The sequence below is a fragment of the Euprymna scolopes genome, chromosome 46, assembly GCF_053919585.1.
Source record: "Euprymna scolopes isolate OS-2025 chromosome 46, ASM5391958v1, whole genome shotgun sequence".
In the NCBI taxonomy this organism is placed as follows: Eukaryota; Metazoa; Mollusca; class Cephalopoda; order Sepiida; family Sepiolidae; genus Euprymna; species Euprymna scolopes.
In genome coordinates this window covers 100,685,298-100,705,297 of record NC_136527.1, presented here as the reverse complement: position 1 = coordinate 100,705,297, position 20,000 = coordinate 100,685,298, and the positions used below count along the sequence as shown (strand labels likewise).

Sequence of the window (20,000 nt, the reverse complement as noted above, 5' to 3'; positions counted from 1 at the left end):
TTAAAACTGGAATTTTGAACTTTCCAAATTTTTGTAGATTTTATTTTTCACTGCTTATTTATAATTATTTTTTATTTGTGATTTTGTTTTTTCTTTTTCGACCATTTTTTTTTTTTTTCGATGAAAAATGTAAAACTCACTTCTTTATTGTTTTGCCTAATATTTTTCCTCTTCTCTTTCTAAAAATTAACAAGTTTTACTTCAAAAAATACATTTCTCTAAACTTCAGTCAAGTATTTTCTACTTTTTTGCATGTAAAATGCATATTTCCTCTCATATATATATATATATATATATATATATATATATATATATATATATATATATATATATATATATATAAAATATTAATACAAGAACATAATATTTCTTGCTTTGTCATATTAAAGAAATTCAGATCAACATAATACCTTAGGTTTGAATCTGCGAGTGGAGACAGATCTTGTTGAATAAAATTGCTGGGTTTTCCAGATTTCTAATTTTCAACTGTTCTAAGGCTTTTATCAGCCATCTTTTGGCTTGTGGGATTTCTGATAAACTGACCCCAACATTATGGCAATTTATAATTAAAACTCTAGACAGGGCTCTACATTGCGAGTGAAACAGTCACATTTGCCAGTGATTTTTCAAAGTGGCGACTAGAAATAATGAAACGCTTATCTTTTGGCGATTGTGTTTCTTTCACTGACAATCTTCCAAAGCTCACTACCATTTTCTAACACTGTTTCTCAACAGGACTCTACATTGCGAGTGAAACAGTCGCATTTACGAGTGATTTTTTAAAAAAAAATGTCAACTAGAAATAATGAAACGCTTATCTTTTGGCGATTGTATTTCTTTCACTGACAATCTTGCAAAGCTCACTACTGAGTGAAAAATATCTTTTCAACTTTTTTTTTTTTTAATAAAATGAATAAAGCTATTCTTTCACCATGTTTTCGCAAACAGGGCTTTACATTGCGAGTGAAACAGTCGCATTTGTGCATGATTTTTCAAAATGGCGACTAGAAATAATGAAACGCTTATCTTTTGACGATTGTGTTTCTTTCACTGACAATCTTGCAAAGTTCACTACTAAGTGAAAAATATCTTTTCAACTTTTTTTTTTATATAAAACAAACAAAATTAAATTATTTAAACAATAAAAGTTTAATAGAACGATATATATATATATTTTTTTTTTTTAACGAAGGCTGTTTAAAAAAAATCTGGAGAAATTAGAATGCTTATACCTTCAAGTATCAAAATAAAATTCGTTGTATATTTAGAATTACACTTGTTAAAAAAAAAAAAAAAAAAAAAAAAATCTTTATGATGTACATACTCGTCACAGAATGAAGATGTCATATTCTAAAAATCATATGAGTTTGGCTAGTAATTTTTCTATTTGGCTAGTAAAAGAAAATATTTAGTTGTCTAAAGTCAACTCAAGATAAATTTGTCCATAGAACCCTGCTAGAAAAAATAGTTTTTTTTCTTTTATTATTATTATTATTATTTTTTTTTAACAGGATTTGTTCCCACTCCCCACATTAAAACCTAAGGTACCATGTTGATCTGAAGTTCTGTAATATTATAAATCAAGAAATAAGCTCTGTTACTAAATAATTGAGCACTCTATTGGCTTTCTTTCTATCCAATGAAACAAAGAATTATACATGCAAAGTTTGATTGCAAAACCCAGTAAATGGCATTTTTTTTAATTTGCGAACCCATCACTACAAGAAGTACTGCTTTTAACATTCGATCGCATCGTCTAATTATGTTTGCCGATAATGATATCAGCATAAATTTCATTTGCTTCTTGTTCAACATCGTATGAATCCAAAGATTCTATGGTTGGCATTGGTTTCCCAGATATTTTTTTAGTCAGAATTCTTTCTCGAAATAGATCTGGTACTTTACAGGGAGAATAACGAGAAGATTTCAAATGTTTTAAGTGAAAATGACTTTTGGTGGAACGAACTGGATTTGAACTTTGAACACCCAGGTTGTCAGTCCGTGTCATTGACCACTTGACCATTATCACCTACTTGTTTGAGTCTAGATTTAATATGTTCATCATTTTTCGTATTTAATGTCTCAATTTCGACACAAATTGCATTTATTGCATGTTGCATTCAAACGTGTGTGTGTGTATATATATATATATATATATATATATATATATATGTATATGTATATATACATATATATGTATATATACATATATATGTATATATACATATATATGTATATATACATACATATATATGTATATATACATATATATGTATATATATATGATGAAATATGTTAACTCAAATAAGCTTAACGTTTATTGTATTCTTTTTTTCTTGTTGCACGTTTTTTGTTATATTTTTGTTTCTTTTTCCAAAAGTTTAAACATGAGAAATCTTCCAAGGTACATCTTTTTGGTTTATTTCCCCATTTTTTAATTTTTTTTTTTTTTATTTACGTTCAATGACTAATCCAATCACTAAAACATGATAATTATATTAGATTGTTACACATGGAATATCATTCATTGAAATCGATAACCTTTTTTTTTTCCAATCGTCAAATAATAAGATTGTTTAGTGATCGATTCCAACATAGTCTAGATCATTTTTGTAATTTTCCCTGTTGCGTGCAATGTATTGTTGGTCCTGTGTAGTTCTAGGTGGTCTTGCCTCCCAGGCTTTGCCTTCTGTCCTGAGTAGTAGTATCGTATTGGTTAGAACAGTGGTTTACAGGGGTAAAATTGCCTTCAAATTATTCATCTGTTTGCATTTTTCTCAGTCTTGGATCTTTTAAAAAAATTTGGCACAAACATTAGTCATGGTGAAAGTAAATTTTTTCACTTGTGGAGGGAGATCATGCAGGCTCGACTTGCTTAATACGGACATTTAACTTAATCACTATGACACTGCTCAATTCAAGTGGAGCGCGTACATCAAGTCTGTTGCTAAGGTCGCTGGGAAAATGGTGGGTCCTTCTACCACTCTAGAAGATATCTCACTACTGATGCAATTCTCTATCTATATAAAAGCCAAGTATGTCCGGTCCTGGATATGACCTAAAACTATATCTGATGGTAAGACCCCACCTTGCGGGCCTTGGGGAGTGTGGAGCCACCCTTTAATTGCCGTTGCTCTCAGGTCCACTCTGACCCGGAGTGGTAGTACCTGTTAGGGTCCCAACTATGGGTTAAATAGAATCCGACTTAAAAAAAAAAATATGCTCCATTAAAAAATTGTTCCTCAAAATAACTTGATTCGGCATTAAATAACCTGCAAAAGGTTGATATGCCGTAAAACAAAAACAACCAACCAACCATGTCCAAGGATGGAGTACTGCTGCCACATCTGGGCAGGAGCTGCTAAAAACAGCCTATCCTGCCTTGACAGAGTACAAAATAGACTTCGTAGCTTAGTGGGTGATGTCCTTTTCTCTTCCCTGCAACCTCTCTCCCACAGAAAATTATGCAAAGGTGAGACCAGTCACCCCCTAAAGGTAAGCCTAGAAGAACACCGTAAAGCTGTGACACGAGGGGTGGGGGTTTAGAAAAGTTGGTACTAGCTGATCACATGAGAAAATAAATAGGAACACACTTCCCTTTGTGGAACGAGATTCAAATAATTGACAGGGATGCAAGATGGAGAGTTAGACGACTAAAACAAACAGCGCATACGCTAAAAAATTCCTAAGCAGACCGAGCATAGATATGAGCAGTATATGGGAACCTCTAATTGTAGGAAAAACAAAAATTTGTACAACCTCTCCTTAAAATTTCAACGGTAAAAGGAAGCTAATCCTCTGTCAAACTTTATTAGAGTTGCCTCTCCCTTGTCAACCAAATTTTTTTTTTCACACATACGAAACCACAGCAAAAAAACAAAAAACAATTTATTTTTTTTTACATGGGGGGGGGTTCACCACTTATCAAGGCCCGAAGGCCACTCAGGGATAAGGGTTATTGCGTGTACAGTAATCAATTCCAAGAATACAAAACCATCTACGGAGCCAGTAACTTTTCTTCTATCTCCTTCAAGATAACGACCAACATGCCTGACGAAGGTCGAAGGCTACACCGACCAAAACGTTTCACAAATAATTCTCAAGATGAGAGCAATAGTTGGAGCAAAACAAGTAATAAAAACAATCAGTCCTCATCGCAAAAAATCAGAACTGTAAAAAAAAAAAAATCACTTGCAAAATTTCTGATAACTAAGTCTGCTGTCCTAAGCGTTAAGAGGGCGTTCCCTCATGGCCTTTAAAAGGGTGCACTTACTTTTGTAACTGCTGCCATTGTTTTCCTCATTAAGTTTTTACATATAAATACTCTTTCAGTTTTTTTATGAAGATTCTCTAACCTTGCTCTTTCCAAGGAAAACATACATGCAAGCATTAATAGTTTTATATATAGACCATCATAAACTATGCGATTAAATAGACTTAGTGAAATTATCATTTTCAGAGGTTTTGGTGGATGGCAACTGACATTTCATGTGTAACGGCCTAATATATTTATAATCATGACTAATTTATTAATAACATCTTTTTTTTATAACCTTTAAATGTTGATGGGTTCAAGATTTTTAAATAGCTAGCAAAGGGAGTTAACTCTAGTCGAAGGTTTACTTTTCGCTAACATTAGAGTATCATTAGAACTTAAGTGTGGTGGAACGGCAATAATATATATATATATATATATATATATATATATATAGTAAATAAATGACAAAAAACTATATTCCAAAATTCATGATATTGACCATCTTATAATTTATTTCTTTAATTCAGTTGATTTGTACAATTCAAAAAGTGTGATGGAAACCTAGTAAAGGTATTTGCAACTTCTCTTCCAATGTTCGGATTTTATTCATGTCGGATCACACTTTCCTTTTGATGGATTGATTGTTGCTATTTCTTCTGATGAGTTAAGGGCATGATAGATTCACTGATTGATATAATAATTAAGTGATTGATTTTGCGCTACGAAACAGATACTGTCAAGAATTGTAAATATCAACTGAATTAAAGGAATAAATTATAAGATGGTCAACATCATGAATTTTGGAAGATAGTTGTCATTTATTCACTATATTGCTCTGTAATTATATTGAGCTTCTTAAATAAGGATTGGTATATATTATAAAAAAAATATATTTCTACATATATATAGTTGCAGTAGATCAAGACATCGGTACCATTGGTTTCAAATCCAAACAATGGGGACTTATAGTTGGTCTTCTAAACCTAATTCTATTTAGCCTCTGTTTATGTCCCTTTTGTTTGGATTTGAAACCGACGGTACTGATGGTGTCATGATCTTCTGTAAGACCTATATAAATAAATATAATGCTTTTATTTTTTTCACTTTATAATTAGGCATTCGGATGAGGTTCTCTGCCACTAACATTACCCATATATTATTTCCCAAATGTGCACATATTGGTTAAGTTTTTTTTTTTTTTTTTTTCCAAATTTAAATATTTTGCTACGAGAACAATCTTTAGAAAATTTGTCTGCAGTTCTCTTGATTCAAATTAGCAAAAAAAAATATCATTTGATGCATTATTTCTTTCATAAGTGTGTATTCCAGTCAATGTTTCGGCCGATGTCACCTCCGACCATCTTCAGGTATATTCACATTTGATGTTGGTGAATAATGAAAAATGTTTGGCTTTTCCCAACGAACATAGCCGTTAGAAATTTTAAACGCAAATAGCGCCAAGTCTATTTCTTTTTTTTTTTTTTTCTTTTTATAAATCTGGATTCATTAAAAAAAAAAAAATAGATTTGTGTTTTAAATTTCTAACGGCTATGTTCGTTGGGAAAGCAAAAACACAAATATTTTTGACCATTCATGAAGGCACATGAAAATGGTCGGATGTTACATCGGCCGAAACGTTGTGAAAAAACCAAGAGAATAATAACAAATAATTCAAATGATACAAAAAATAATTATCAAGATATTAGATGACTTTTTTTTGTTTTTTTTTTCATATCGTTTATATTTTTATCGTATATCAAGTACCAGCATGCTTTGTCTAGGGCAAAGGTTCTTACCCAGGGGTAAATTTACCCCTAATGAGTAAAAAAATATTATACAGTCGGGGGTAAATAATTTAAGTACCTGATAATTGTAAAATACGTGAATCAGCGTCTTCAAGTTTAGAAGCAATAACGAAAAAAGACCAGAAACCGACTGAAAAGCAATGAGAGTAGCTTTTTCGGAAATGGTTAAACTCAATGAATCAACAGTGTTCGCAATAACGAAAAAAGATCAGAAACCGATTGAAAAGCAATGCGACTAGCCTTTTTCAGAAATGGTTAAACTCAATGAATCAACAGTGTTCGCAATAACGAAAAAAGATCAGAAACCGATTGAAAAGCAATGCGACTAGCCTTTTTCAGAAATGGTTAAACTCAATGAATCAACAGTGTTCGCAATAACGAAAAAAGATCAGAAACCGACTGAAAAGTATGCGAGTAGAAATGGTTACTCGCATAAACAAACTCGATAAATCAGCTGATAATGCTTCCTTTGTTTCCGCTCATTGTTTTTTTTGTAATGCGTTTTAACTTCATAATTTTCTACTTAGGAAAGGTTCGATTTTCTTTATTTTTGTGATAGGAACATATAATACTATTTTTATACAAAACTATAAGTCCTAAACAAAGAAATTTTAGTATTTTTTTTTTAGATTAGGTCCACAATTTTCTTATAAATGACGACTTTTATACATTTTCGACTATGTTGCATACGGAAATCGCATTGAAATTTTGCAGAAATAAGCAGTTATCGAGATATAAAAAGTTGTATTATGCATTGTATTCTTTGGCGGACATCTTTTTTTTACGCGCGTGCATGCGTGCCATAAACAAATCTACACACGTAACAAAGATGGCCGCCAAAGAATACAATGCATAAAACAACTTTTTATATCTCGATAACTACTTATTTCTGCAAAAATTTCAATGCGGTGATGAAAAGAGGTGATGAATTTTGAAAATATCAGCGAAAGAAAGTGACCCCTCCCTGTACAAAAGTGCCCAGTTGAGGGTGAAGGAATTAATATTTTGGGCCAATTTTTCGATATTTGTCATCTGAGACATTGAGCTTCAAAATGATACCGATCTCGTGAAAATCTGTCGCTTCTGTTGAAAGTTTTAGGCAGACATACAAACATACATTTAAACAGACAGGTGAGATTTATATTGTAGACTAGCGAGGGGTACCCGGCGTTGCCCGGGTGTTTGGAGGTGTGTGGGGGGTGTTACAAAAAAAGTAAGTATGAGGATCGAACCCGAACCGTTGAGGCAAAGTTGTAAATTAAAGTGTGAAAAAAAAAAAGTGAGACGTTAACCATTGCCCCACCGCGAGATGCTAACGGAAACACGTTTGAATTTATTTAATTACTTGGATTTGGCAGGTGCCCGTTTTAATGAGTTAATGAGGTCAAGTTTGACTGCGGGATTTCATTTACTGCTGAATGCTTTTTTTTCCCCCAAGATGTTATAGGAAAAAACTAACCCACATGCGGCGAGCGACAAATCTTGAATATTTATCTTCCCGAAATCGAGCAAATTAAATAGACAGGCGAGCTTCGTTATTAACTGTGAGATATTACGATTTATATGTGATATAAAAAGTTTTAAAAGGTTGTGAAGTGAGCGACCGCTTCTCTGAAAGAAGCGTTTTGTAGACACACAGAAAAAGCGAACACACATACATACATGCATTTTCGCTTTTATATATATAGATGAATGCTAATATTAGAAGACACTCAATGAAAATAGACACTGAAAAGCATATAGAGAAACATTTTTTTTTTTTAAATATAACGTCAACTATTCCTTTTTTTTTTTCTTTTTTAAACAATACTAGCATGGGTGCCTGGCGTTGCCGTGTGTTTGTCTGTGTAAAAGAGAAAAAAGGTTGTGGTAGTTAGATAGGCTTCAACCCGAACCCTTGGCGTGAAGGTAAAAAAGAAAGTGTGATTAAAACCTGACATCTTACCGATCGGTCACAACGTGGCAGGGACTGAAAAGCATATTAATTTAACAATTCACAAGTTAAGTGACAGGTGTGTGGACTTCATGAGGTCAAACATCATGCGACTTAATTTTGGCTGGAAGCCAGTTTTCCCAAGATGTTGGGGAAATCCAGCTCCCCATAAAAAGGGGAGTGCCCCAGAATGAATAGCAATTGTCTGATATGACGGGGTTTCCTCTGCATTGATCAAAGCTGATTGCTGTTCTGGGCCTTCTGGCATGAGTGTCAAGGAGCTCTATTTGCTACGGATTCAGTTTTGATTTTTTATATGGAAAAGCCAAACAAACACGCTTAGACGAAGAAATATCGCAAAAATAGCGTATAAAAGTTTGCCAAAAAAAAAAGGTACACACGGCCTCGTTTCGTGAATCGTAGATATTATAAGCTAGGTAGAATATAAAAAGTTGACGGTGACCTCCCCCGAGTGCCCCCCCCCCCCCAAAGAAACCTTTGCCGGACATACACAAAAAATTTGCACATACACACATTTTGCTTTTTATATATATATATATGACATCATCTATTCCTTTTTTTTTTTTTAACTCTTTATTCAATGTCACCAATTCTTTGCAATGTTTTATGCATAAGAGGACATTATTTATTGAATTATTTTATTTTTACTGTTTTTATATTTATATTTTTGTCCATATAAGCTAATAGTTTTTCTTGTTGAGTGTGAGCTTCGCATTTTCGTGCTATTTGTAACGCTGAGTTGTCTCCCCTTTTTAGCATGGTGTCTAACAAGTTAACTGCCAACAGATTGTATCAAAAGACTATTTTTAGTTTTCAGGTTTTTGCTTTTTCTGTGTCTAGCCTCTGTACGATCTAATGGAACTTACCTAGCGTGAAATGTGTGTGGAGTATAAAATTTGGAAATAATTATACTTTTGGTCACTTTTGTACACAAAGCTGATCCAAAAATCAAATCTTTCTTTTCTGTTTGATAAAATTATTGTTGATAAAAAAAATTGTTAGTCTGCAAGTTTGTTTTTGATTCGAATTTGTCTCTTATATTTTGCAGCGTTTCCATTTTTCCGATTTTCCTTTCAGTAATTTATTACAATGTGTGTGTGTATATATATATATATATATATATATATATATATATATATATATATAAATAAAGTATATATATATATACTTTATTTTCAAATGAACACTTTATATGGTCACAACACAGACATGATAATTTTTCAGTCAGTTAGTTATGAATAACTTATGAGCTCATCAGCTGGCTCCAAAAGGTACCTTTTTGAGTCACCTGATGAGGACATTCGTTATTCCTAACTGTCCGAAACATTGTCATGTCTGTGTTGTGACCATGCGCAATGTATATATATATATATATATATATATATATATATGTCTTATTTGTAGTATTCCAAATTATACTGGGTTTATATAATTCAGTAATCGTACATATACCAATAAATTTTAAGCCAAAAAGATATGATTTAAACTGTAAACTACAAAATTATCATATTTCATAATTGAGCATTCATATTTTGTTTTAACAAAAACCAAGACTTCGAAGAATGGGTTGATAGCAACAAATAGTGTATTTCATCATTAGTTACAATTGTTTCAAGACTATTCGGACAAATTCAAACATTATATCGTTTGAAAATTTTCACTAGAACAGCCTTTCTTCAGACTTGTTGAATATAAAACACTTTAACAATAAAACATTATGTATAAACATTTCCCTTATAAGGAAATGAAAACAAGCAAAAATATTTTACTTCTATCCTTGCTAAGTATATATATATATATATTTAAAGTGATGGTTGTGTAGTTCCAACGAGAGAAAAAATGTATATTTAAAAGAGTGTAGCCATCAACAATTGTGTTTTTTTTTTAAAGGTTTTCATCATATTTTTATTTTAAACACTTAAAGTTGGAGACAGGACGTCTAAACACTGAACACACGCATCGCACCACTATGAAAAACATATTTAATATCAGCGGAGGCATATCCACAAACTCCCATTTTAAAGAAAAACTTTTTACGAAAATATCTGAAGAGAGCACACCCTAAGCTCGAAACGCGTTATAAAAATATTTTAAAATAAAAATATGATGAAAACCTTTAAAAAAAACCCACAATTGTTGATGGCTACACTCTTTTAAATATATATATATATATATATATATATATATAAAAAATTTTACGTACATGAATTTAATTCCTGGAGCATGCCTTATTCGGATCATTACCTTGTGATGTGGATTACCCAAAATACAGTTTGGATCATTTTACCACACTGTTTTCAAGGACATTCACTTCGCATTTCATCATACAACCTTTCTTCCTATATATATCTATAATATAAAGCTAAATGTGTGTGTGTGTGTGTGTGTGTGTGTGTGTGTGTCTGGTCACGAATAGGCTCCTATATGGTTGACTATTTTAAAAAACTGATTACATATAATGATAGAAGATGTATCGAGACACGGGAATGGGTATGTTTGATCTGGCAGAACGGTGGTTCATTAAAATTGTGGGGTCTGCGTTCGCGCCTGGTCCACAAAGTATGGAAATAAAAAATTTTAAAAATAAAAAAAACGTTTACAAGTGTTTTTGATATAGATGTACATAAGAATACTGTGATAAGTATGTTTTAACTTAAATAGGGATGGTATAATAAAATTGTGGGGTCTGCGTTCGCGCCTGAGCTCCATAGAATGGAAATATGTCACAAAGTTTAACAAGGTTTGTTTAATATAGATCCACAGAATATTGTGATAAGTGTTTCAGTGTGAACAGGTATGGTATAATAAATTATGGGGTTTATCCATTTTATTTTTACTTTCATCATATTTTGCTTTGATTTTGATACCCCCAAATTCGAAGCTATCTCTTTACAACCCTTCCTTTTCATAACCTATCATACTTTAATAAATCAGAGGACCATTTTCTGAAGGCTGTTTTTGAACCCAGTCAACGACGGGTACTTTTGCTAGTATATATATATATATATATATATATATATATATATATATATGTGTGTGTATATCTTGCTCTTTTTATTAAACATTGTTGACATTGCTAAATTCCTTGGTTTTCATCTTTGAATAACTTTGACCTGGAATTATATATATATATATATATATATATATATATATATATTTTAGTATATATCTTCTTATCTATTTAACATCACTTTGGCCTTGTTTAGACGTCCAACCTTTACTGATATTATGCAAGCTAACTCTCCACTTTCCACGATTCATCTTGGATGCTATTCTGACAACGTTTCGCCTCATGTAATGTCCGACCATCTTAAGGTGAGTGTTGTTATACTTGAAGAATTTGTTTGGAATAAAGTGCAACAAGATACACCTGAAAAAGGTCAGAGATTACATCGGTCGGAACATTATGAGAATACCATTCAAGATGAGAACAGTAGTTCGAATGTTACATATTATCAATTTTTATGTAAACAAGTTCCAAAACATCTTTTGGTTTTCCTATTTATCAGCACTTCACGTGTGTGCGGTATTTCGGCATGTGTTTTCTTGGGGGGGGGCATTTTGTGAATGGTGCTTAGAGAAGCAGAAGGAGCTATATTCACGTGCACTTTTTCTGTTTTTTGTTTTGTATTCCCTGCACTTTGATATTCTAAATTGTTCTTGCTGACTTGTTGTTCGAATATGTGTTTGAGATGTGATCACTTTTTTTGTAGTTTCTGTGAAAAAAAAAAAAAAAAAATTGAAAGAGAACTCATCTTTTTTTCATTTTCAAGTTTTCCTATGTGTATTGTAGCATGAAATTTTCAAACATTTTTAAAAAACCTATCGTTTTTAATTTTTTGTATTCTGTAAAAAATTCCACTGAAAACTTTTTTTCAATTTTCAATTTTATGGATATATCTATACCCGTAGCCAAATTTAATATTGAAATACTTATATCTTTGGTTCTATGGGACGAAACTAGATGAAAATTTGCAAGCTTTTTGAAGATTATAATACTATTCTATGATTAAAATTTTATAACAATTGGTAAAAAAGAATCTATATTTTTAAAACCAATAAAATATGCCCAAATTTGCCTACATTTGTATGTATAGTGTCCTGGCAAGTACTTGTCTCCACAAAATACGAATGTAATTTTCTTAATCAGCATAAGTGAAAACCTATTAAAGTCATTCTACAAAAAAACCTAATGTAAAAATTACCCCCCCCCCCAGTTTTTTTTTTCTCGATCCAGTGTTCCACCTGTGGGAGAACTGTATTTTCCCCCCAAATCTAAATTGTCCCTTGTGTCTATGTCTGTCCTCTGCCATTAAATAACTATTCTTTTTAATATTATTTATGTTTGGCAATATGTAACTATTTAAAATTGTTACGTAGTGTTATTATTACAATGATGAATGTATGTTCTTTTGTTTCCATGTTAAGAAGAATAAGAGTCTTAAGAGTGTTCATGGAAGTAAGAGATCTTTGAGGTTCATGTGTGTGATCATGTTGTGAGATATGAAGACATTAACAGGTGTATATAAAGAGAGAGAGAGTGAGAGTTTATAATTGAGAGAGAGAGAATACATATAATTACACTTTGAGAGGGGATTTGATATCTAGATAGATAGACTGATAGATTGGCATTTATACCGATAGATTGAGAGGTCGACATTTATGCTTTTGACAGTTCTGTTTGAACGGGAGTGTTTATATAACATAAATAGACACATATACTTTCTAACACATATATTTTTAAATGATGAATTTCAAATAGTTTGTACACATAAATAGACAATACCTTTTTCATGTAATGATGGACACAGGAGACGGCAGTTATAAAAACATGATGAGCATTTATTCTTCCACTGACCGGTTGGTGGCTTTGCGTTCAGGAATTCAAAGGTTCACATTCTAATGTTTCAAAAGTGATCGTCTCGCTTCTAGACAATTGAAACCCATGTCTGGACCTAGACTATCGTCTGACTCTGACTCTCTGCCTCCTGAGTTCTCACTAACTCTCTAACTAACTCTCACTTCCTATATTGAGAAATCCATGCATGTCCGGCCAATGTGACCACAATTCACGTGCCATCAACATGCGCGACCTGCACGTTTCCGAACATTCTGATTTCCCATTTTTCCTTTGTTGTTTTCACAAAGGAATTCAACCGGCCGGACATGCATGGATTTCTCAATATAGGAAGTGAGAGTTAGTTAGTTAGAAGAGAAGTCAGAAGAAGGGAGGCAGAGAGTCTGACCAGGGAAGAGAAGGTTCAGTCTCAATATATATGCTTTCAATATAATTGTTCCAACTCATGTTTCCTGTGAACGTTAGGCCAAGCAGTTTGAAAGATGTACTCTGATAAAGACTCACTGGCCGTTGCTATTGATGGCAGAGAAGGTTTCTTGTAATTATTGAAAGAAACCAGTTTAGTCTTGGCAGCATTGAATGTGACCATCCATTTTTGTCCCCATTCCACTACAGATTGGAGGTCATCCTCTAGTGTTTTTGCCATTTCTTTAGATATGTGTTCATTTGTTTTCCTGTCATGCCTGTTATAGAGTGTGGTGTCATCAGCATATATACCCATCTCAGAGGCAGTTTTGTCGGGGAGGTCATTAATAAATATCAGGAACAATAGAGGTCCAAGAATAGACCCCTGAGGCACTCCCGCATTTATATCACACTGTTTAGATGTACGACCGTCGAGGACAACCTGGATTTTTCTCTTATCTAAGAAGGATTTAATTATGTTAAGTATTCTACCAGTGATACCGTATGATCTAATTTTCCTGAGGAGACCCTCATGCCATACCCTGTCAAAAGCCTTGGATATATCTAGAGCTACTGCTCTGCCCTCCCCCGCCTTGTCCAGTGAATCGTATATACGTTTAGAGATTACATTGAGGATGTTTACTGTGGAACGGGCGTGTCTAAATCCATATTGTTTGTCAGTCAGAAGTTTAGCATCTGTAAGGTGATGGACTAGAGCATGGTTAATTATGGTCTCTAATATTTTGGCGAAAAGTGGAAGGAGGCTAATGGGGTGATAATTTGATGGGTCAGTTCTTTCGCTAGAATTCTTAAATACTGGTACCACAGAAGCAGTTTTCCAACAGACCGGAAAGCAAGATTTATTAAGGCATTTGTTGTAGAGGTTGGAGAAAACTGGAGCTACTTCGGCTGAGCACTTTTTTAATAGCACAGCTGGGATGAGATCGGGTTCACATGCTTTTGAAGTGTCAAGGTTTTTTATGATAGCATGCACCTGAGCAGGGGTGATTTTCAGATCGTCTAGCATGGCGTCTGTCCGCATAAGAAATTCAGGTAGGAGGTGGTTGGAGGGTTCAGTGTGGAGTTTGAGGCAAACCGACTGGCAAGCATATTAGCCTTGTCCTTTGCTGAGCAAACAATCTCGTGATTGTTGGTTAGTAGGGGAATTGTTGATTGCCCATTATTTACTACACTGTTGTAGATTTTCCAGAAGTCACAAGTTCCTAATTTTTGTGCTTCGATGCGTTTTTTAGTGGTTTCAGTAAATTCTCTCTTAGCTGTCGCTATTTCTTTCTTAACGTTACTTCTAGCTTCTATGCACTTCTGTCTGTTTGAACTGGATTTATGTCGGTTAAACCTGCGGTATGTATGCTGCCTGTGAGCAATGGCAGTTTTGCAAGTAGAAGTAAACCATTGGGGAGAATGGGGCTTGCTATAAAATTTCCGCATGGGAACATGTGCTTCAATCGCTGTTTTGAATCATTCAGTGGTCTCACTTGCGCACTGTTCAGCAGAAAAAGAAAAAATATTTCCCCATGGTGCATCTCTTATAAGATCTTTGAATGTTATTAGTAAAGTTATTTTATTAATAGGTTGTTTTTGGGACAGGAATATTGATTAGTCAAGTGGTTAAATATAGCACACTTTTCAGAGCGGTGCATGGTTAATCTCCTTGACAAAGTGGTGGTAGTCAAACCTATGTATATGTTTTCACTTTCATTGTCGGAGACACAGTCACTCAAAGGGCATTTGAATTCATAAAATAAGTTAGTCTTATCAAGCAACTCAGTCGAGGGGTCGGAGTTATTAGTTATAATCAGGGTAGAGGTTTTAAATTTATTTTAGTAAACGATTAATTTTATTTTTTGGTTGTATGGTTGTGGTTTCGCACCATGGGATTTCCACATGGCCACTAGTGATTATTTTTATTTACTTACTAAAAAGTTTTCATATGCTTCATTAAACTGGCATTCCCTGGAGGCTGAGTAACAGCAGGTATACTCAGCAGACCAGCATTCTCTGCTTCTTTTCATGCACGTACCTGCAAATCACGATGTTCTTGATTTCTGACTGATAATTGCTGTTGGTCTCTTTTGAAACGTTACTGGCAATAAGCCTCTTAATGATTTCACTACTTCCCGCGCACTTCTGTTGGAAGTCTGAATGGTGCTCTTTCTCTTTGTTTTTAACCTTTCTCTTAATATGTGGAACCAATATTATTATCTTTGATATTCTTTCTGATTAAAATCATAGACAAAAAAAAAAAAAGCGTTATGGTTTATGTTTGAAATATTTTTATTTACAAAATGATTTTAAATTCTTTCAAAAAAAAAAGAGAATGCTAGTACTTTTGTTATGAACTAGCGAAGAGTCCGCGTGTGATGTTTGAAGTGCAGAGTGTCTTCTTTGATCATCAGTCAATCTTCTGTGTCCCGAGACTATCATAACAAAAGTTTTTCTTCAACCATTAAAGACGGCCGTTCTTGCTTCTTGCAGATTGAATTTTTAAATTCCCTCAGATCACTTTAGCAGACATTTCTCTGACTGCCTTCAAAAGTTTTTCCCTGTAAAAGTTGCCCGTGCGGAGATCCTCTAGAATTAGATAGGCATGGATTTTTACAAAATGTCCAAGCAAGTTAAAGTGTCTGTTATAGCAGAGTCTGCGTTCCATGAATCTCAGCTTTCTTTTTTTCTCTCGCTCTCTTTCTTTCTTTTTCTTTTTCTCTCTCTCTCTCTCCCCCTGCTAATTTTCCCCCCTCTCTCTCCTTTTTTTTACTCTCTCTTTCTCCTTCCCCTTTTTCTGCTCTCTTCTTCCTTTTTTTGCTCTATTTCCATTTTCCCCTTTTTTCTCTCTCCTTCCCCCCTTCTCTCTCCTCTTTTCTCTCTCTCTGTCCTTTCTTTCCCTTTCTCATTTTCTATCTTTTCTTTATCTCTTTCCATTTTCTTTCAATCCCTCTCTGTCCTTCTCTCTCATCTCTTTACCTCACTCTACGTTTCAAACCTTTTATGACCTCAATTATGATGTAGATGATTAAAAAGGTATATTTATTGTTAATTCTAGATGGCGGCATACTGAATGTAAGCAATGGACAGTTGCAATCTGGAGGTATCTGGCATCTACCCAGATACTGAACTAATATGTATAAGGCGTGTTTGAATCAATTGGCACTTCATTTATGCCTTTATATTCATTTAATTACGACTGAACGAATTGGTTCAACCAGGTCATAAAAGGTTAAGCAGAACATTAGTGAGTTTTTTTTGTTTGCTCGCCACAAAGGGAGGTAACTCTAAAAATGATAGAAAACGACATTCAAACATAACAATCTCTCAATAAGAGTAACACCTTTTTTTGGCAAGTATCAGTATTTATTTTACAACATATTCATCCATTTTGGGTTAATTCATGGCAAAAACAATACTATTATCAAGGCATAATTGTATACAGTTGCTTTTTTTTTTTGTTGTTGTTTGTCTGTTTGTTTGTTATAAATTGTTGTTGTATATATGGATTTATACAGGGTTACCCATAAAAAAACGGGCCCCAGCTCTAATTAGGCCCCATTTCTTAGTGTTTTGTCCGAATGAAATGAAACTTTAGTCATAACTAGTTTATTATATTCAAAACATCACATCAAAACACTAGGGTATTTGGCCTTTTTTTTTTTTTTTTTTCCGTTCTATATCATGTGTTCTAGATGGCCTCTTTTTTTGGGGGGTCACCCTGTATAAGTAATAGATTTGACAGACAATAGTATTTTTGTTTTTTTTTAATGCAATTTATCGTAATTTCATATAGTAGCAAGGCCATACTTATATCAGGCTAAGAGATCTAATATCTTAGGTTTTTTACTAGAGGATAAATTTCCAGTCAGTGAGCAGATATGTTTTTAGCTGTTGACACTTTAAGCAGTAAAAGTACAGAATAGTTAACACTTTATAAGTTGCAAACAAAAACAAAACATAAGCAATAGTATAATTTATATAAAACACACTTGAATAAAATTCTCTACTTGCTTAGTCTGAATGTTTATAACACATTTTATTTGATTTTATTTTCATTATAAAATGCATCATCTTGACAATTAACATTTAATCATGGTTAACAGCAAGAAGACCTAGTGGCCATTACGTGTACTTTTCATTTGTTGAGAAGACATTTTATGGATTAAAAAAAAATATGCAATAAAATCTTCTATATATATAAAAGCCAAACGTCTGTGTGTATGTTTGTTTGTAACGCTAAAACTTTTGAAAGACGGAACCAAACTTGACAAATTTGGTATCATATCGAAGCCCCATCACCCGGATGACAAATATCGAAATTTCACATCAAACGGACCACTAGAAGTTGGTCAACTGATCAGTTATCTTCGAGGGGGGCCCCCAAAAAACCTGTCATTATCTATATATATATAAAAGACAAATGTTTGTTTGTAACGCTAAAACTTGAGATGAAAGATTCCTCTCCTCTAAGAATAAAACATATGTTCAATATCTGCTTTTGTTTTTTCATTGTTTATACGGTCCCGAGCAACGCCGGGTAGCCTTGCTAGTGTGTTATAAATGTTAAAACTGTGGATTAGGTAAATAATTTTATGCTAATACTTTTGGTATGAATTATGTGGGGTTTTTTTTTATGTGTGTTAACTATTCTGTACTTTTGCCCTTCACTCTGATTCCTCTGAGAAATCGTTGTTCTGAAAGGTGATTTAAACCAATTTATTTTAGTTAATTTTCTGTTCTATATAACAAATTACAATTGGATTATAAGTTTGTAAATAAACTGTAAATTACATATTAATAACTACGGCTATGCCAAGAGAATATTCTTTTCTCATTATTTTGACTCTCGAGTATATATCAGTGAATATCTTATGTTTTTAGATAGTGATGTGGTTCTCGATTGATTAACTGTGTCGGATATACACTCGAGAGTCAAAACAATAATAAGAATATGCTGTTGTCACAGCCCTAATTATAAGTTTGTAAAAAACTGTAAATTCCATCTATATATATATATATATATATATGTTTAAAGAAAAAATAGAAAAAAAAACGAATGAAATTATTAAAAAATCAACGTTTCGTCCTTGTCTCAGAGGACATCTTCAGGATAATTGAAATAAAAATGTGATAAAAGAAATTGTTGCAGAACACGATCACTCATTTAATTTAGATCAAGCGAAAATTATTAAATACGTGATAGATAGAGCTAAAAGAAGACTTTTAGAATCAGCACTAATTTTGAATACTAATACTATTACGCAAAGAAAAGGCTTCTACCATTTAACCCCTAGCATAGGGAAAATAATAATCAAAGAGCAAGGTATCAGGGTGGATCCTGGCTAGCCGTTTTTCTTTGAATGTTTCAGGAAAATGAGTAGTTTCGCAGAAGAAAAAAAAAAAAAAAAATGTACATATTTATTTTAAATGCATTTTAAAATTGTATATATAGACATCAAACAACCTTCCCATACGCACACATATTCGTCCTTTCCCGACATGGGTTGGATTTTAAAAAACTGTCTTTTTTCGCACGATCTATGACTTTTTCTTTTATCACATTTTTATTTCAATTATCCTGAAGATGTCCTCTGAGACAAGGACGAAACGTTGATTTTTTAATAATTTCATTCGGTTTTTTTCTATTTTTTCTTTAAACATAACGTCAACCACCACTGGTACATTTTTTCATTCCTTATACATATATATATATATATATATATAAGCGAAAATGTATGTATGTATGTACGCTTTTCCTCGATGTCCACAAAAGGCTTCTTTCAGAGAAGCGCTTGCTCGGTTCACAACTTCCTAAAACTTTTTATATCATCTATAAATTGTAATATCTCAGAGTTACCCACGGAGCTCGCCTGTCTATTTAATTTGATTGACTTTCAAACGTTAATTATTCGACATTTCCCGCATCGGCACGCGTTACATTCGGTTTTCGGTATAAACAAAAAGCGAAACTCGACTCTAATCACAGGCCGAAAGCCAGTTGTCTCAAGAGAGCTAAGTAATGTTTGTTCAATGTCGACTTCGTCATATCAGACTGTAGCTTTCATTTCGCTCCTCCTAATAAACAGGGAGCAGGTTTTTAAAAACAAATAAACCGATTTATTGGCCTCATTCAAAACTGTCCCGCACAAAATTCTAACTGCTGAATACCTATCGCCGTCACGTCAATCAAAAACGCGCACCTGTTTTTTTTTTTAAACACTTTACTATTTTCCAACTGCGCGTCGCGAAGGCTTCGTTTTTTTTTTCACATTTTCGGGTTTTTTTTCAAATACCCCGAAAAACACCCGGGCAACGCCGGGTACCCCTCGCTAGTAGATTATAAAGTTGTAAAAAAATCCAAAATTTTGAGAATTATTTGTTGATTCAAAAAACAAAAAAAACAAAACAAAGATGAAAACAATATCTTAAACCAAATTTGTTAGTTTTATATATTTTGTTTCTTGTTATAATTTTTTAAAGTTTTACTTTTCATATTGAACAAACTTGATTATTCAAGAAAAACCCCTTTTTGCTTTTTTTTTCTCAATAAAAATCATTTTAGGTTCTTTATTATTGTAGCGAAATTGAAAATCTGAAATCTTGAATTGTCATGTCACAGTAATAAAAATATCCAAAAATTATGAAAAACGATGAAGTAGATAATTTAGTATTAAAGAAAATAGTTTTCAAAGAAATTAGCAATTTTAGATTACA

General features: G+C 33.0%; 1 protein-coding gene across 38 annotated transcripts in view; it reads left to right on the top strand.

The window, feature by feature from the left end:
• LOC145271199 (arf-GAP with coiled-coil, ANK repeat and PH domain-containing protein 2-like) overlaps positions 1-20,000 on the top strand; it is a 636,480-nt gene that overhangs the window by 367,036 nt on the left and 249,444 nt on the right. For 10 of the 38 annotated variants that reach the window (XM_080126733.1, XM_080126758.1, XM_080126738.1 and 7 more), the window contains one exon: positions 2,381-2,404. The exons of the other annotated variants lie outside the window; for them this stretch is intronic. In XM_080126733.1, the coding sequence (XP_079982859.1) occupies positions 2,381-2,404 (24 nt within the window). The remainder of the gene's footprint in view (positions 1-2,380; positions 2,405-20,000) is intronic. 38 annotated transcript variants of the gene reach the window in all.